Source organism: Tamandua tetradactyla, chromosome 26, assembly GCF_023851605.1.
Source record: "Tamandua tetradactyla isolate mTamTet1 chromosome 26, mTamTet1.pri, whole genome shotgun sequence".
NCBI lineage: Eukaryota > Metazoa > Chordata > Mammalia > Pilosa > Myrmecophagidae > Tamandua > Tamandua tetradactyla.
Window position 1 is genome coordinate 4,965,054 of NC_135352.1, and position 20,349 is coordinate 4,985,402.

At 37.1% G+C, this 20,349-nt stretch overlaps 1 protein-coding gene across 5 annotated transcripts in view; it reads right to left on the reverse strand.

The window, feature by feature from the left end:
* The window catches only part of DDHD2 (DDHD domain containing 2), an 89,367-nt gene extending 72,721 nt beyond the window's left edge, over positions 1-16,646 (reverse strand). For 2 of the 5 annotated variants that reach the window (XM_077144176.1, XM_077144174.1), the window contains exons 1-10: positions 16,427-16,645; positions 15,087-15,314; positions 14,075-14,265; positions 13,522-13,611; positions 11,457-11,577; positions 9,987-10,076; positions 8,877-9,012; positions 6,975-7,183; positions 6,677-6,744; positions 5,618-5,740 (exon numbers count right to left, since the gene is read on the reverse strand). In XM_077144176.1, coding sequence (XP_077000291.1) covers positions 5,618-5,740; positions 6,677-6,744; positions 6,975-7,183; positions 8,877-9,012; positions 9,987-10,076; positions 11,457-11,577; positions 13,522-13,611; positions 14,075-14,265; positions 15,087-15,306 — 1,248 coding nt within the window. In that variant the 5' untranslated portion in view covers positions 15,307-15,314; positions 16,427-16,645. Of the gene's footprint in view, positions 1-5,617; positions 5,741-6,676; positions 6,745-6,974; positions 7,184-8,876; positions 9,013-9,986; positions 10,077-11,456; positions 11,578-13,521; positions 13,612-14,074; positions 14,266-15,086; positions 15,315-15,960; positions 16,310-16,426 lie in introns of those variants that run through there. The other 3 variants (XM_077144179.1, XM_077144177.1, XM_077144175.1) reach the window with 3 other exon arrangements.
* Between the last annotated feature and the right edge of the window lie 3,703 nt (positions 16,647-20,349).

The window sequence follows — 20,349 nt, forward strand, 5'->3', positions numbered from 1 at the left end:
CTCAAAACCCAATAAATATACTCTCAGGTTGCCCTTTAAATCACTCTACAAACACACCTCAGGGGGTGCAAGGGTAGTTCAGTGGTAGAATTCTTGCCTGCCATGCAGGAGACCCAGGTTCAATTTCCGGCCCATGTACTTCCCAAAAAACAAAACAAAAAGAAAAACAAACAAAGAACAACAAAAAAATTCAACAAATGATGCTTCAATAACAGCACAGTCACATAGAAAAAGAATGAAATGTGATCCCCATCATACAGCATACAAAAAATAATTTAATGGCTCTAAAAGTCCAAGAGAAGTTAATCACAGACTTGACAATATACCTGAAGCCATAGAACAGCCCTAACAGCTGAATAAGGCTGAATCACTCAGCTGATATGCAAACCTTTCCAACGCACAACATGTCATATGGGATAATGTATCCTCTTATAAAACACAATGGAGCTGTGCTAACCAGTTTCAAAGCTGAAAAGAATCCAAACACATCACCTATAAAAAAATTCAAAATTTTCATTTGCTTTCTGCCTCTTAATTTTGGTACTGAAACATTGCCTACATTCTCAACATGTGAAAAAGACATGGTCTCTTCAGTGCCTCTGCATGCTGTGTAAAAAACTCAAAAGCAAAGCAGAACAAAAACATGTTAGAGCAAGATGCAGTATGCTGTACAACTCAAATCTAAATTATACAGAAATACAACCCCATCCTTGTACCCTTTTCTTCCCCCTAGATGACCAAGGCAATGCCAGAGGGCCTTCTCTCCAAGCCCAATGCAGACCCTTTTTTAAAATGCATTTTTCATTGTAAAATATATATGCAGAAAAGTGATAAATTTCTAAGTATGATTTAACAAGTAGTTATGGAGGACATTTCAAAGTATAGTGCAGGTTACAATTCTACAATATCTGTTCTAGTACATAAGAGACTAAAAAGAATTATATGATTATATATATTATATGAAATTATATAATGATTCAGTAGTTATTATCATTTATTAAATCCTATCTTCTCTGCTACAACTCCTCTCTCTCTCTTGATCATTTTCTCAATTTTCATGGATATTTGGGCAATTGCCATTCTTTCACATTGGAAAGGAGTGCTGAGATTATGGGATGGGGGATGCAAATGACTAATGTTCTTGGAAAGTCAGCAGGCTTTCTTGCAGAAATGGAAAAAGTAATCCTTAAATTCATATGGAATTACGAGGGGCCCTGAATAAGACAAAACATCCGAGGGCTCAAATGTTCTGACTTCAAAACTTGCCACAAAGCTACAGTAATTAAAACACTGTGGTACTTATCCCCACAAAGGATAGGCTAAGCCTACTTAAAATTAGGCCTAAGAGTCCCCCCAGAGAACTTTTATGCTCAGATGTGGCCTATCTCTCTCTCTCAGCCAACATGGCAAGCAAACTCACTGCTTTTCTACATGGGGCATGACTCCCAGGGGTGTAAACCTCCCTGGCAACATGAGTCAGAAATCCTCGAATGAGCTGGTACTCAGCACCAAGGGATTGAGAAAACCTTCTTGACCAAAAGGGGGAAGAGAGAAATGAGACAAAATAAAGTGTCAGTGGCTGAGAGACTTCAAACAGAGTCAGAGAGGTTATCTGGAGGTTATCCTGACACATTATACAAATATCCCTTTTTTAGTTTAAGGTGTATTAGAGAGGCTAGAGAGAAGTTCCTTAAACTCCAGAGCTGTGTTCCAGTAGCCATGCTTCTTGAAGATGATTGTATAATGATAAAGCTTTCGTAATGTGATTGTGGGATTGTGAGATTGTGAATACCTCGTGTCTGATGCTCCTTTATCTACGGTATGGACAGATGAGTAAAGTATATGGACTAAAAATAAATAAATAATAGGGGGAACAAATGTTAAAATAAATTGAGTAGACTGAAATACTAGTAATCAATGAAAGAGTGGTAAGGTATAGAAAAAAAAATAGGGAGAACAAAGTTAAAATATATTGGGTAGATGGCAATACTAGTGGTCAAGGAGATGGTAAAGGGTATGGTATGTGTTCTAGTCTACCAAAGCTGCCAGAATGCAACACATCAGAGATGGATTGGCTTTTAATAAAAGGGGATTTATTTAGTTAAAAATGTATAGTTCTAGTGGAAAAAAAAAGTATTTGCAAAGTCCCCTTTGGGGAATGGTGAGAAAAGGGGAAAATTCAACTTCCCCAAGTTGAATTCTTGGTATTTTCACAAGCAGGGCAGACACCCAAAGCTATAGGCTGAGCCCCCTATCTTGGGGTTTGTTCATATGAAACTTAACCACACAAAGGACAGGTCAAGCCTATTTAAAATTAGGCCGAAGAGTCACCCTCAAGAGAACCTCTTTTATTGCTCAGATGTGGCCTCTCTCTCCAGCCAACACAACAAGCAAACTCACCACCCTGACCATCTACATGGGACTCCCAGGGGTGTGGACCTTCCTGGCAACGTGGGAGAAAAATCCTAGAATGAGCTGAGACTCAGCATCAAGGGATTTAGAAAACCTTCTCAACCAAAGGGGTGAAGAGTGAAATGAGACAAAATAAAGTGGCAATGGCTGAGAGATTATAAACAGAGTCAGAGGTTATCCTGGAGGTTATTCTTATGCATTAAGTAGATATCACCTTGTTAGTCAAGAAGTAATGGAGAGGCTGGAGGGAACTGCCTGAAAATGTGTTCCAGTAGCCATGTTTCTTGAAGATGATTGTATAATGATATAGCTTTCACAATGTGACTGTGTGATTGTGAAAACCTTATGTCTGGTGGTCCTTTTATCTACCTTATCAACAGATGAGTAAAACACATGGAATAAAAATAAATAATAGGGGGAACAAATGTTAAAATAAATTCAGATTGAAATGCTAGTGATCAATGAAAGGGAGGATAAGGGGTATGGTATGTATGAATGTTTTTCTGTTTTCTTTTTATTTCTTTTTCTGAATAGATGCAAATGTTCCAAGAAATGATCATGATGATGAATATGCAACTATGTGATGATATTGTGAATTATTGATTATGTATGTGGAACAAAAAAAATAATGCAAACATGAAAAAAAAAATGTATAGTTCTTCAGAGGAAAGACAGCTAACTTTCAACTGAGGTTCTTTCTTAAAGGTGAAGGCACCGGGCAATCTCTGCTGGCCTTCTTTCCAGGCCTCTGAGTTCCAACAACTTTCCCCAGGGTGATTGCACTTTGCATCTCCAAAGGCCTGGGATGACCTGAGTGCTGAGATGAGGTATGCTGAGCTGCTTGAGCTGTGCTACGTTGAGCGCTCTCATTTAAGCTTCCAGCCAATTAAATCAAGCATCATTCACTGCAGCAGGTATGCCTCCTAGCCGACTGCAGATATAATCAGCGTCAGATGAGCTTCACATGCCATTGTCTCATGTCCACAGCAATAGAACTAGGCACCTTCACCTGGCCAAGGTGACACCTGAACCTAACTAGCACAGTATGTATGAGTTTTTTTCTTTTTTATTTATTTTCCTGGAGTGATACAAATGGTCTAAGAAATGATCATGGTGATGAATATACAACTATGTGATGATATTGTGAGTCACTGATTATATACCAAGAATGGAATGTTCATATGTTAAGTATGTTCATGTTTGTATGTCGGTATGTTTTGTCAATTAAAAAAAAAGTATCCATAGGACTGTATAATATAGTGGACTCTAGAGCAAACCACGGAACATAGCTAATAGTATAAATATAAATGTTCTTTCATCAAATGCAGCAAATATACTACACTAATGGAAGGTATTAATAATAGAGTAGTATATGGAAACCGTATTTTATGCATAATTTTTGTGGAAACCTACAACTTCTCTAATAAAAATAAAATAAAGAAAAACAACAATAAAGAAAAACACTTTGGTACTGCATATGGATAAACATATAACCTACAGAATAACGTTGAGACTTCAGAGATAAATTCAAACATCTATGGCCAGCTGACTTTTTGACATGGCCACCTATCAATGAGTGGACAAGGTTCCATTCAATGGGGAAATAATAGTCTCTTTAGCAAATGGTGCTAATACAACTGGAAATCAACCTGCAAAAGGATGTATGTGTGGACCACAACCTCACACCATATATAAAAATTAGCTCAAAATTGATCAATTACCTAAATATAAGAACTAAAATTACAAAACTCTTAGAAAACACAAGGGAGTATCTTTAGGACCTTGCAATGGATTCTTAGACTTTACACCAAAGCATGAGTAACAGAAAGTAAAAACAGATCAAATGGACTCCATGAATGTAAAAACTTTTATGCATCAAAGGACATCATCAAGAAAGTGAAAAGACAACCTATAGAATAAAAGAAAATGTTTCAAAACTATGTATCTGATAAGAGTTTAATATCCAGGATATATAAATAAATCCTACAACTTAACAAGAAAACAACGACAACCCAATTAAAAATGGACAAAGGACTTGAATAGACATTTTCCCAAAGAAGATATACAAGTAGTCAATAAATACATGAAAAGATACTCAACATCATTAGCCATTAAAGAAAGATAAATTAAATTAAAACTAAAATGATATACCACCTCACATCTACTAGATGGCTATCACACACAAAAAAATCTGAAAATAACAAATGTTGAGGCACTTACAGAGAAATAGGGGCCCTCACACATCGTTGGTGGCATTGTAAAATGTTGCAGATGCCATGGAAAAAAGTTTGGCAGTTCTCCAGAAAGTTAAACACAGAATTACATGGCCTTGCCAATTCCAGTTCTAGGTATATATCCCAAATAACTGGCAGCAAGGACTCAGACAGATATTTGTACACTGATGTTCACTGCAGCATTATTAGCAATAGCTAAAAGGTGGAAGGTGTTTATCCATTAATAGACAAATGGATAAACATATGTAATATAGTCACACAATGGAATATTATTTAGCCAAGAAAAAGAATCAATATGCTGGTACAAGCTACAACACAGATATACCTTATTTCACTTAGCCAGACAGAAAAAGGACAAATATTGTATGATTTCTCATTATGAAATACTTAAAATAAGCAAATTCATAGAGACCTAAATAGTGGTAAACAGGGGTGGGAGGAGAGGGAAATGGGGAGTTATTATCTAAATGAGTATGAGTTTTGGTTTGGGATGATGCAAGTAATTTGGAAATAGTGGTAAAAGTTATATCAAACTATCAATTTACTTAATCACAAAGAATTTTCCACTTACAGTTAAAATTAAAAAAAAATGTTTTTAATTATAAAAAACAAAAACAAAGAAGAAAATGTCAACAACAGAGCTCTTGAAAGTATAAGAGAAAATAGGAGTTGACTAATAATGGTGAATTATAGGATCTGTTCTTGCTTTCATATTCTCTCAGAGCTATGCTGTTCAGTCTTTGCCTTATAACTACAGGCATATCACTACTGTCATTCTGTACTTTGAACTCTCACAAAGATCACTTTTTATGATTAAAAAAACATAAATAATGCTAAAGAATATTATTAATGATAAAGTATTGGTGATTAACAAGCTTCTAATGGGCAAGTTCTTAGTAAGCAGAATGATGAAGATAAGCAGTAAAACTACTGAAATGATACAGCATAAAGTTTTAAAAGATTATTTTTACCAGAGCTTCTTTATCTACTTTCTCCTTCTCAAGGATACTAAACAAATCAGAGAGTTGAAGTTTCTTTAAATCTTCCTCCAGCGTCAGAGTGTCTCCTTGATCCATAACAATATTTAACGAATCCTAAAAATTAAATTGTAGAGTTTAGGTTCTCTAAATTCATTTAGATTTTCCATTATTAGCACTATTTTGAGATATATACATAAGATTTCTACATAAAGGTATACATTAACTTTAAATAAATTGTAATTTATATAAAATATAAGTATAAAGACAGTTATTCTAAGTTTTTACAACTTCAGTTAAAAGAGTATTTTAAGGGTGGGCCACGGTAGCTCAATGGCAGAGTTTGTGCCCGCCATGTCGGAAACCCGGGTTCAATTCCCGGTGCCTGCCCATGTTAAAAAAAAAAAAAAAAAAAATTTTTAAATAAGTAAACATGACTGAATGAATGACTAACAAAGTATTCCTCATCATCACTAACAAACATTTAGTGAGCTTTTATTAGGGAAACAGAGCTTAAGATATAAAATTGTACAAGAAAAAGCATCTGCCCTGGAAGAATCATGTCCAATAGGGCTTTACATAAAAAGAGAAAAAATACAAGACAGTATATGCTAAATACTAAATCTTACAATACATAAGTATTTAGAGGACTTCGTTTTACTAAAATATACAGTTAAACATCAAATACCCCTCTCCAAAACTGCTTTAAAACAGAATTCCTATAAGTCAAATCAATCTGTATCCAATTCATTCTTCATTTCCTCATAATCCCTTTCATTTCAACAATTCTATAACTCTAATAACAGATCAGTAGTACATATTTATAATGGAAAAAGATAACTATCGTTATTTTAGAATGTGGCAATATTTGTAGAAGCATATTACTATCTTGTTTCTATCATCCAAGAATGACATAATTTTAAGTCTGTTAAAATTAAAATAAATGTAAATTTAATGTCATGTTGAGACTAACTTAGCTAAAAAAAAAATCTAAAATCTTAAATTCCTTACTAATGAATACTGCAAGAAAACCTATCTGAATATCTAAATTACCTTTTCACTGTCAATATCCCCCAAAGAATCTTTCTGATTTGTTAGGATATCAAACAATATAAGCGAACCTATAAACAAAATAGAAGAAGGGACAATGTCTAAGCATTAGCACTAAATGGCCATCTCTTATACAAAAAAAGTAAAAAAGCCAGTGTACCCATGTAAGTAAATCCGCAAAGCAAGGAGTCATTCTTTTGCTCTAATCCAGATACCACCCTTCCAACCCCCTTCCAAATTCTTCATCATAGGTGCCTGAAAAAATGACAGTCCTCTCTGGTCACAGAGATATATTTGTTACCTAAACTATGACCAGCAATGGACACACCCCCTTTGAAATCAGGGTTCCTCTGCAGAAAAAGTGTGTATATTCGGTTCATTTCAGAAGTAACTGTGTCCACAATAGTCTGACAGTAGGTGGGGCTATTGTAGAAGAAGACATCCAGAATTGTGTCATTGGTGAAGTGCCTGAGGCGGTTAATGCTGGGCAAGGTTATTCTCTGCAGATCTCTGAAAAAAGGAAAGATATTTTAAGTAGAAAACCTAAATACACTCTGTATTCTGAGTTATTTACTAGCTTAGCCTCCAAGCTTAGATTTAGACAACTGTCTAATTATAGGAAGATACAAGAGAGACAACTATCAACTTATAAGAAATAGAGGGGGCCGCGGTGGCTCAGCGGGCAAGAGTGCTTGCCTGCCATGCCGGAGGACCCCGGTTCGATTCCCGGCCCCAGCCCATGTAAAAAACAAACAAACAAACAAAATATAATAAAAATAAAGATGTTTCCCTTTCTTCCTCCCTTCCTTCCTTCCATCCTTCCTTCCTTCTCTGTCTTTCTTTCCTTCCTTTCCTTCCTCTCTCTTTAAAAAAAAAAAAAAAAAGAAATAGAGGACAGAACATGCTTAATTATGCCAAGGGGATGTGATCAGCAAGATTCAATGTGTGAAAAATTCTACAGGAAAACCACTCAGATTCCTTAATACATACATTGCAAGAAAATAAAAGATGGAGAGATAAATCAAGAGACTTAACAGATCTATCAGCTAATCACAATTTATGGATCTTATTTGGATCCATTTAAAAGATATGTATAATTTTTTTTTTTAAGTTGGAACATTCACTTTATTGTTGACTGACTGAAATTACTGGTGCTTAAAGTACTGAAATACTGAGGTGCTAGTCAGGAACCTTGTTAGTATATCTCAGACTCTACTGGTTAATTCATGCAAAGACTTTATCTTCTTGCCATAAGATATGTGTAATTTTATATATCATGGCATTAATATCCTGACATTAGTAATTTGAACAATGACTGGATATTTGATAAATAATTTTTTAGTGTTATGATAAATAATAATGGTGTTATGATTATACATTTTTAAAAGTCATTACCTTTAAGACATAAAAATGAAACTTATACAGATGAAACAATATGATGCCTAAGATTTAACTCAAAAAATAGAGTAGGAAGACAGTTGATAGGGGTCTATATGGATGGGGCAGAACTGATCATGTGTTGAGGCTTGCTGGGGCTAGGTAATCAGCATATGAAAATTCACTATAAATACTTCTTTTAGATCAAAATTCTCTATGATAAAAAGTTTTTTTTAAAAAAGACAGAGAGATACAAGAGACTTTTCCTAGAATTCTCAGTGTTAAGTCTTTCTATGACATATCAAATGAAATAGGGATTCGATCAGTGTTCCTCTCTCTCAATGCACAATTTCTGAAAACACAAAGAAGTTGAGAATGCTAAATGACAAAGGCAAACAACTCATATCTGGCAAAGAAAGGCCATGCTGACATAATCTAAGTCAATTTTCAATTAAAGCTTTCTCAAAACTTCCAGAAACAGACCTCAAAGATTCAACAGCTTCTGTAGTTTAAAGAGGGATATGTTAATAAACTATGGCAAAAAAAGTTTGGCTTTAATGTTAAAGAAATAATGAAGCTGCAGTAATAGACACTAACGAGCCAATGAGACATACTGAAAGACAGACACAGCTCTTAACTCCTAACCAGGGCTCATTAAACCAAGGGATTGATCAGCATTTAATAATGCACCTCTAAGAAAAAGATGCAGAAGCACAAAAATCTTTTTGTTTAATAAAATGTTAAATATACAGTCAGCTACAACACAAATATCCCTATGCATACTACAATCACTATTAACAACTCAAAGGTGTAGGGTATTACTCACACATCCACACCAGTAGAATGCAAAGGACTGTGCCAGTTGACAGGAAGAAATTCTATCCTCCCAATCTGCTGATTTTCTTGGGCTTTCTTAAAATGTGTCTGCAGCAGGTTCAAGGAAACACTGCGAAAATCATTAACTGGAAAAAAAGATTCACTTATGCATCAACTGTGAAACTATGAATTTGCAGAATCAGAATGCAACGAATCCTGTAATTATACTCTAATTACGTTTGCTTAGAACACATACTGACGAGTGAAAAATAGAAATAAAGCCATATTGAAAAAAAAATTATCTGTGCATATATGAGAAAATGTTCCTTTAATATAGAACTTGTTTTTACCATATGAAACATTCCACCAAAGAAAAGATGACTTCAAAGCTTCTACTGCATCATGGGAACTTTTTCACATAAAAACAAAATCACAGAACTATATATCAGTCAGCCTTGCAGCCACAACACTACCCTAACTTCTGGGTCTTTTAAACAGCCACTAACCCATATTGAGGATTTAAAGAACAAAAAAAACAAAACAAAAAATACCCACTGCCATCTGAAATTCATCTCATGTCAGTCTTAACCTTCCCAAATACGACTATAGTTTATGCTTTAGATGATTAACCAATAGAATAAGACTCCCTCATTGGGACAATTAAAATTTGAAGACTACCAAATTTTAGAGAGCACTACCTTTCAAAATCAAGTTGTACTAATGACTTAAATCTTCCAACAGATTATCAACAGATTTCTTCACTGTATGAATTATAAAAATGATTAAAGCTCCTCTGTTATTTAAACAATATCATCTTTATGGTTGCCTTTAAAGATGGAGTGGTTAGAAATATGGCCATTACCTCATGGTACAATCTTATAGAGACTAAGGGTGTGCCAACTTAAGAATTATTAGTTAAGAGAATAAACTATTAGCCTCAAGAACTTGTCAGCACTTTATGTCTAAGCTGAAAAGCTTTACTACCTTGTCACCTGGCTTTAGTACTCCAAATCTTATTATGTAGCTAAGACAACAGACCAAATACAATGCTTTATCTCAGCTCACAGAAGGGCTAATACTTCCGTTAAACAGTTTAATCTTACATGCTGTGCAAACCTACCACACTGCACAATGCTTCGAAAGCGGAGATCACAAGCTGGTCCAATTCCATGAACTACAAAAACCAAGTGATCTATTTGTAAAGGTTCCCCTATAAATGAAATTAAAAAGAAAAATTATTTTGAATAATTGGTCATGGATTCTAAAATCAAACATTCACAATAATAAGTTATAAAGACAAACAATTTTAAAAAAACTAATAATTAAAAAAACACAAAATAGTCTTATGTTTAACAACTTAGTAAAAATACAATGATTTCACTGTTTCTCATTTATCTTGAAATGCCTATGAACATTTTTTCAGGTTTTAAACATTTTTTTATTTTGAAATGATTGCAGATTTACCAAAAAAAGTAAAAGAATAGTACAGAAACTCCAGTATGGTCTTTACACAGATTTGATTTTTTAACATTTACCATACCTGCTTATCTGCTCTCTCTCTCTCTTAAGTTTGTGTATGTCTATACACATATTTTTGCAAACCATTTGGCAGAACAGGCTGTATGCTTCATGTCTCTTTACTCCTTTGATACTATAATATGTATTTCTTAAGCATATTCTCGTACATAACCATAATGCAGTTACCTGAATTCAGGTAATTTAACACTGATACAATATTTTTATCTAGTATTTTATTTTTTTCAATTTTTCCAATAATGTCCAGTATGTTTTCTTTCTTTTAACTTATTTTTTATTGTAATAACATATATATAACATTATGCCATTTAATACTAAACATAAAATTTGCCATTTTAACCATTTTTACAATGTTGCATTACCATAACCACCTTCCATTACCAAAATATTTCCATCACCTCAAGCAAAAATTCTAACTACTCAGCAATAACTATCATTCTCCATCACTCACAGCCCGATATCCTCCACATTTTGCTTTTTAAGGCTGAAATTTTAAACTCTAAGCATTTTAAAATTTCCGCATGTCTAATCTAAGACTTTGGCCAAGAGAAAAGAACTATCAAATCATCTCTTCTTCAAGATAAAGGAATTTTAGAATTCCTTTAAATATATTATGAAAATAACCATAATGACCATAGCTAGATAGGAACTGATAATCATCAAAGTCTTACTGAAAAATAGTCTTGCTTAGTTGAAAATCTTCTAGAACAGGAATTACAAGGAATAAATTTTTAATCAAGGAGGTAGAGTCACACTTCTTAGAATGAGGGACTAAATCAGCTCAATCATACTTAATGACCTCCTGATTTGGTGCTGCCACATTTTACCCATTCCACTCTACATATTTAACTTTAAAAGAGAAGACTTTTACATCTATTAAGATTCTCAATGATGAAGCGTTGCTAATCTTAACTCAGAATAAGCTCATAAGATTTAAGATTATTTTTAAGCCTCAACGTAATACAAACCCATAGAAAAAGGTCACAAAATGTAAGGGATACACAAATAAAATACGTGTATCAGAAAACAGGAAAAAATAAGTGATTAACGTTACCACAATGAATGTCAACACAGATGTTCTCAACCCCTCTCTTCACAGTTCTTGGTCGACCCTGCTCGGTGGGTGTAGAACCCCATTCATCAGACCCTGCAACTGGCTGGTAATGCACCATAAGCTTAAATAGAACAGATGAGAGCAATAAAGACATTCTATATTAAAGTGATCACCATTATGAAGGGTAGGAAAATGTCTTTCTAATTAACAGTCAAATCTCAGCTGGGTTTTGTTTTTAATAAACTTTTTTTTAATTTTCTTATTTTTATTAATTAAAAAAAATTTTTTTTAAATACCAAAAAACACCAAACACAAACATTCTTAACTTTTGATCATTCCGTTCTACATATACAATCAGTAATTCACAATATCATCACATAGTTGCATATTCATCATCATGATCATTTCTTGGAACATTTGTATCTATTCAGAAGAAGAAATAAAAAGAAAACGGAAAAAAATTCATACATGCCATACCCCTTACCCCTCCCTTTTATTGATCACTAGCATTTCAATCTGAATTTATTTTAACATTTGTTCCCCCTATTATTTATTTCTATTCCATGTGTTTTACTCGTCTGTTGATAAGGTAGATAAAAGGAGCATCAGACACAAGGTTTTCACAATCATACAGTCACACTGTGAAAGCTATCATTATACAATTATCTTCAAGAAACATGGCTACTGGAACACAGCTCCACATTTTCAGGCAGTTCCCTCCAGCCTCTCCATTACATCTTGACTAACAAGGTGATATCTACTTAATGCATAAGAATAACCTCCAGGATAACCTCTCTACTCTGTTTGGAATCTCTCAGCCATTGACAATTTATTTTGTCTCATTTCGCTCTTCCCCCTTTTGGTCGAGAAGGTTTTCTCAATCCCTTGATGCTGAGTCTCAGCTCATTCTAGGATTTCTGTCCCACGCTGCCAGGAAGTCCACACCCCTGGGAGTCATGTCCCACGTAGACAGAGGGAGGGTGGTGAGTTTGCTTGTTGTGTTGGCTGGAGAGAGAGGCCACATCTGAGCAACAAAAGAGGTTCTCTTGGGGATGACTCTTAGGCCTAATTTAAAGTAGGCTTGACCTACCCTTTGTGGGGTTAAGTTTCATATGAACAAACCCCAAGATTGGGGGCTCAGCCTATAGCTTTGAGTGTCTGCACTGCTTGTGAGAATATCAAGAATTCAACTTGGGGAAGTTGAATTTCCCCCTTTCTCACCATTCCCCAAAAGGGACTTTGCAAATACTTTTTTTATTCACTGTTCAAATCACTCTGGGATTTATTGGGGCATCACTCTGGACAAACCAACAAAATCTCATGTCCTACTCAAGGTTCCATGTACTTATGGTGTTCAATTAAGCTGTCTACATAAGTTATATTAGGAAATGCAGTAGTAAAAATATAAATTTTGTACCAAATAAACATTTTTTGCTTTAGTCTCACACCTAAGTTAAAATTTTAAAATATTAATTATCATCTATCTTCAGCATCCTGCAGTAATGAGATTCCTCTGCTCTTCCTCATGCAAAAACATTTTTTAAATTTGTACATTTAGTCACTATCATTATACATTCTAGGTAGGCATTCCTGGATTATACCATCTCAGTCTTTACCGTCTATCTTTCTTTCCGATTTTTTTTTTGTGCCCCCAGTCCTCCTCCCTCTATCATTCTCACATTCAGCTTCATTCAGTGTTTTAACATAATTTCAACTGGGGTTTTAATATGCAACTCTTATGGCTTGAAATGACAACACTGAAAATACATTAGGCTAACAGTCTTTCAACAATACCCTATGCATGGAAGATATGCCCACATAATGCGCCAGTGATTCTCTTACTCCACAGTGGCACAGTTTTGCAAAAGAAAGCTGAATAAGGTAAACATGGTAGTGGCTACAAGTTTTAAGTTTCATAATTATGAATGTAATATAAAATTTGCCAGTTCACTCTGAGTAGGTTCTCTAGGAAAAAGAAACCAATTAAGTTCTCATTAATAATGCTATTAACCTTTCATCCCAACATTAAAGAAATACTTTAGTCCATTGCTTTAGTTCATTTTACCTTTGGATTGTGTAATATAATGATTTCTCTGTTGGGAGACTCCAATTTCTTTTTCCATTCATCCAGAGTTACAGCAAGCATGTAGGTTTCCTTAAAAGAAAATACATTTTACTAGATTTCTTTAATAGCTTTTCTACTAAATTGAACTTATTGTTAAGAATACTGCTAGATTAGCAACAGTTTCAATAAGAATATCCTACTCCAATTTAAATAAGTTTAATTTCAGAGCAAAAAAAATAAAAATAAAAGATCAATCCTGCGTCATAATTTAAATATTAATAATGACTGCCATTAAGGAAAGGGTCTTTTAATTTAGATGAAAAGATATAATATAGTTGCTGTAGAATTTTAAAGTCTGAAAATAAAACTACTTTATCCTGAAACTAACTTGCAAAAAGAAATAAACTGTAACACAGATACAACAAAACTCTTTCTGGAAATTTCATAAAATAAATCAAAAGGAAGAAAATATTAAATAAGAGTAGGAAAAAATGAAGAAAATGAGGAAAAAAGGGTCAAATGAAGATTTTACATAATAAGGTAGCAGCATTACCTCTAATATCTGGCTGAAGCTCTCTGAGTAGGGAACATACTTGTTGTCTTTATCTCCCTTGTAAAACCAGGTACATCGTCTCACTTCTGATGCTGTCTCATCCCAGTATACAGCATACCGCATCCTCTCCCCTAAATGAACATCATATCTGCCCCCATCAGTGGGGACAACTCTACCATTATAATCTTTTCCTATCAAGGATTAGAAAGGGAAAAAGTATGTATTTCAAATTAGAACCCCCAAAAATACAATTCTCAGACTTTAAATGTTATAAAACACAAGAATGAACAGTTTCTACTGGCTAAACATTAAATAAAATGGAATTTAAATACCTTTTTTTTTTTTCACATGGGCAGGTACCGGGAATCGAACCTGGGTCTCCAACATGGCAAGTGAGAGGGAACTCTGCCAGTGAGCCACTGTGGCCCACCCTAAGTGATACTTTTTTGACTACCAACTATATAAACTATCAAAACGATTCCTGGTTTTAATGAAATATGAAAAAAAATACTATTCAAATGCCTGCTCGTTTTCTGAGCGAAGATAGCTAAATAAATAGAAGGTCTATAAGAAGACCTTTCCTGGTTTTTTTTTTGTTTGAGGAACCAAAAGGTAAATTAATGAGAACCAAGATAATATAATTCTAACACCATTCTTGTATTTTACAAAAGAAGAAACTAGTGACAAGTTAGAGAATCTATTCTCCTGTGATCTGACATTTCCCCCCTCCCCGCTTTATAAACAAAAATTAGATCTGAAACACACAAGCTAGGGAATAAGAAATATTTTTGGATAAATATGCAGAAATTGTAAAAAGTACTGTTCTCAAAAGACAAATCAAAATTTTAAATACTTTAAATTAGCTGAGTATTGATGCAGAACTTCTAAATGAAAATGCTGTAGGAGATTACATGACTGGAAAAACCTAGAATTTATTTTTAATAACATCTGCTATAAAGAGTTGAGAGAGATGATTGTCTTTGTCTACTACAAATCATTGTCTTCATCCTACCAGAGCCATATGCCTCTTCCAGCTGCTGTGAATCCTCAGAATTGAAAGGAATCCACGTCTCCTTAGAATCTATTGTTTTACAATAAAACCAATGAGGAGAAACCGGCTCATACAAACTGGAAGCATCCATGTCTATTAGTTCAAAGGAACTACATGAGTTTGGGGACGGGGATGGATCTGACTGGGACAACTGCTCCTGATGTGATTCCACTGATAACATTTTGCTCTCTAAAAGACAAAAGAAAATTATCAGGAAAACTATTTTCCTTCTATTTATAGCAAATTGTTGACATATACATAGGCACATACACACAACACACACAAAACCGGTCATTTTAAGGAGGGTCATTTCTGCAAAAAAGGGGGGTACATAATTTAAAATAAACAAACTTATAACTGGGATTTGGAGGGTGAGCTTTTGAACAAAAATAGAGCAACCACTCTTCACTGAGCTTCCAATTTTCTCAGAAAACTGCATGGTACAGTCTGACAAGTTATAAAACGAACCCAGACTCACAAGAAATACACGGTCAAAATTAGGTTGCAACAAAACATTTTACCCCAGTTTCCAACTTAAACCTAGTGCCAAAGGCAAAAAATTTATTCAACGTGCCCCATCCTAACACAGAGGTTTTAGGCTCTCCGGCCCTACCGTTACACATTCACCTTTTGGAATCTTAAAATACTGCGTTTCGTTTAAGAACCTGTCATTTCTGATCGATCCTTGAAATGTCCTTAATTAGGGGCTGTGGTACAAACTCTGAAAACAATCTTGCCGGGGGCCACCGCGCGCACGCGCACACCCACTCACACGCGCAGGCTCACGTCGAAAGTTACAAGGCAGAGGCCTCTTCCCCTCCAGGTAGACTCTGACCTACGCGCTTCCACCTCTTTTCTCTTCCTTCAATTCTGATATCACTCGGCGAAAGCTCACTCCAGCCATCAGCAACTCTGCGGTGTTTGAGGAGGACACCGGTACCTCAGCGCGGGGCCGTGCGACGGCAAACAACTGTCCTCCCCGGGGATGCTCCCCGCGCTCTTTGCTGACACGAATCTAGCTCAGCCCCTAGGGCGTGTTCCTTTATCCCCACATCCCCAGGCCTCCCGCCGCCAGCGCCCGGGCCTCGGAGCCAGGGGCTTATCTCCTCCCTCCTGTGACCGGGAGGGCGAAGCGGAGACTCCGAAAGGAACAAGATGACGTCCCCGTACTGGACGCAGTCCGCCGACGTCCCCTGGCTAGCCCTTCCAGGCTTTCCGTCCCTGCTCCCGGCATCCCGTCCCGCACCCAGGCGGGCCCTCGGGACTCCAGCCGCCCGCCCCACACGCCGCGGCGGATTCACCTGATAGCGGCCCCGCAGCCGCGCCCGTTCGGCTGCCCACGCAGGGAGGAGGGAGACATGTCCCCGCTTCGGCCTTGCCCCCGGGCCGGGTGGGAGCGGGGCGGGCCGGGGCGGGGCCTGCGGCCCCGTAGGGCTCTCGCGGAAACCTAGGCTCCACGGCGCTCCTGGCGGGCCAAGTGCCCAGAGCGAAGCCGAGATGGCTGGGGCCGCCGCTCGGGGGCGAAGGTCCCGGCGAGCACAGCTGCGGGGCGGCGGCGGGAAGTGTCGCGAGAGCTGGGGGGGGGGGGGGGTCGCGCGAGATGTGGCTCCTAGGGGCGGACAGGAAGCCCGAGCGCCGGGCAATCTGATGGCGCAGACTTGTGCGCTCCTTCCTGAGCTGGAGTGATCCTGAGGCTCCGCGGAACTAAAATGCAGGGAAGGGGAGTGAGACATCATGGGTGTGAGGGTGCGTGGAAGAAAGGTTCTTCAAAATCAACCTGTCCACGCTCCTTTCTTAACAGAGGGGAACCCGAGCCTCCTGACCCGGGTACTAAGCTGGCTAACACCCCCACCTCCACCCCTCACCCAACCGGCCGGGGATGCTGCGGGCATCCACGGGAGACACACATGTCCAGTCTCTGGTGAGAACTCGAAGGAAAGGTGACAGAGGGAGCATTGGGGTATGGGAGGGCGCCAGCAGCAGCTACTTCAGCCGGACCTGTCCTTCTGGGAGCTGAGGAGAGTAGTCCATGGGCGTTTGCAAGGAAAAAGAAAAGAAAGGCAGAATCATGGAGTCTATCCTTAGGGCTTTGCCGCTGCCCCTTAGGTTTCTTAGGACGTAGGGACTGCCAAAAAGGTACCCCTAAAAGATGTAGACTATTTAAAAGTTATAAGAATAGTTGGAGACCAGGTATTCTTGTCCAAACAAGCATGACATAACTGAGGTAAAATATGTAAACGAGTTTCCCACGGTTATGAAACTGAGTAGTGGCCCTGCCTAGCTCTCCTGGAAGACCGCAACTCTGTTGGGTATTACTAACATACTTTTCTAAATGGATTATAAGGCAAGGGTTCAGGGAGTGTTTTCCAATGTTATCTGTTTCTTCAGTAACAGAGAAAAAGGAAACTGAAAGAGGATATTTTATTTAGCACATTAATTCTCTTTACAGATTAACAGCCTGATTTAGTTTAACACTGTCAGAAAAGCAGTATACTAGAAATAGATTGGCTTTTATAAAGGGAATTTATTAAGTGGCAAGTTTGCAGTTCTAAGGCCATAAAAATGTCCAAACTAAGGTATCCAGATAAAGACACTTTGATTCAGGAAAGGCAAATGTCTGTCACATGGGAAGGCAGATGGCTGGCATCTGCTGGTTCCAGTTCCATTGCTTCCAGCTTCTGATGCCAGTGGTTTCATTTCTAAGTGTCTGTGGGTCTTCACTTAGCTCCTCCAGGACACAGCTGTGGGTTCTGGCTTGCTTAGCATGTCCTAGAAAGGTACATGGCAACATCTGCTGGGCTTTGCATCACGAAACATCTATCTAGGTATCTGCTCTCTGTTGCCCCTCCAAGCACCTCCAAGTGTCTGTGTCTCTGTTGGCTCTGAAGCAACTGTGTTTTCTCCAAAATGTCTCCCCTTTTAATGGACTCCAGTAAACTACTCAAGACCCAACTTGAATGGGTAGAGTCACAACTCCAGCTATCAAAAGGCAACACCCACAATTGGGCATGTCACATCTCCGTGAAAGTAATATAACCAATGGTCACGCCCACAATTGAGTGGGCGAGTCTCCATGGAAACAGTCTAATCAAAGGTTTCCACCCTAGAATATTGAATCAAGATTAAAAGACATGGCTTTTTTGGGGTACACAACACTTTCAAACCAGTACAAGGTGTGACCGTGTAATTGTGAAACCTTGTGAGTGATACTCCCTTTATCCAGTATATTAACAGATGAGAAAAAAATATATAGACAAAATAAAGAATACACAGCTGTATGATGATACTGTGAACCATTGAGTGTACACTTTGGATGATTGCATAGTAAGTTAATATATACAATATACTTTTATTGATATACTATGTGTACAATATGTTAATATATACTATATATTGATATACTATATAACAATAAAATTACATTAAAAAAGAATACTCCACAGTTGTCTCTGACAGTTTGATTGTAAAAATAACAAACCAGATTTCAGGCTGTGACAGCAATTCTGAAACCCTAAAGAAAGGAAGAGTCAGCTCCATTTTTTAAAAAATATTTTTATTAAAATCTTCACACACATACATTCCATCCATAGTATACAATCAGTGGTTCACAATATCATCACATAATGGTTTATTCATCACCATGATCAATTTTAGAACATTTGCATCACTCCAGATAAAGAAATAAAAAGAAAAAAAACTAATACATCCCATACCACTTACCGTCCCACTCATTGACCACTAGTATTTCAATCTACCCAATTCTTTTTACCCTTATCCCCCCATATTATTCATTTATTTTTTTCTCATCTTTCCATACCCTGGATAAAAGGAGCATCAGACACAAGATTTTCACAACCACACGGTCACACTGTAAGAGCTATATAGTTACACAATCATCTTCAAGAAGCAAGGCTAGTGGAATGCAGTTCAACAGTTTCGGGCACTTCCCACTAGCCACTCCAACACACCATAAATTAAAAAGGGATATTTATATAATGCATTTTAATTTTGTTTAAAATCGCTCAGTCACTGAAACTTTATTTTGCCTCATTTCTCTCTTCCCCCTTTTGGTCAAGAAGGCTTTCTCAATCCTATGATGCCAGAAATGGGATTATCCTAGGAGTTCTGTCCTACGTTGCCAGAGAGAGAGTTACACTCCTTGGAGTCATGTCCCACAAAGGGAAGAGGGCAGTGACTTCACTTGCTGAGTTGGCTTAGCGAGAGAAGCCACATCAGAGCAAAAAGAAAAAAGCAATAATTTTCAAAGCACAGTTAAAGAACTAGTTATTGAACAGATTGCAGTGTTAGTCACGGGCTACCATTCCATCATCTAGGATATTTCCTTCTAGCTGCTTCTAAACACTGAGTTAAAGGAATATTAAGATAGTAATTCAGCATACTGCTGCATACTCATTTACCAAATCCTATTCTCTCTGTTATACCTCCTCCTTCTCCTTTGATTCTTCTCCCAAACTATAGGGATCTTTGAGCAATATATGTTTTTTTCATGTTGAGAAGGGGTGTCAACACAAAAGGATAGGGAGATGTAATTAATGGATAATCTTGGAGATGCTAGTCCCTCTGAGTTTCAGGATTTATCTAACCTAGGAACCCTCTGGAAATTATAGGTTCCAGAATGCAAACCTAATGTATAAAACCTTTATAGAGTCCCAATCCTAGGTGTTTTTAAGAGTCAACAGGAATGCTGTTGATTGAGGTTTAGCAAACTATGGCAATTAACGCTATCTAAATGAAGATTACATAAGAATAACCTCCAGAATAGCCTCTCGACTCTCTTTGATCTCTCTTTACCACTGATGCCTTATTTTATTAAACTTTTTCTCCCTTTTGGTCTGGAAGGCATTGCCAATTCCACAGTGCTAGAGCTAGACTCATCTTTGGGAGTCATGACCACATTGTCAGGGAGCTTATCCCATGTAGAGGGGAGGACAATGACTTTACTTGCAGAGTTGGGCTTAGAGAGAGCCCATATCCTGAGAACAAGATTTCCTGGAAACAACTCTTAGGATTCATTATGGGTAGTCTTAGCTTCTCCCTTACCAAAATGTTTCATAAGGGCAGGCCTCAAAATCCAGAGCTTGGCATATTTTCTTGGGAGTACCCAGTGGCCGAGAGGGTACCTGGGCTTCCCAATTAAATATATATATATTCCCCTTCCCTCAAGAGACTCTACCAGTACTTTTTAATTATCAGCTCACCATAG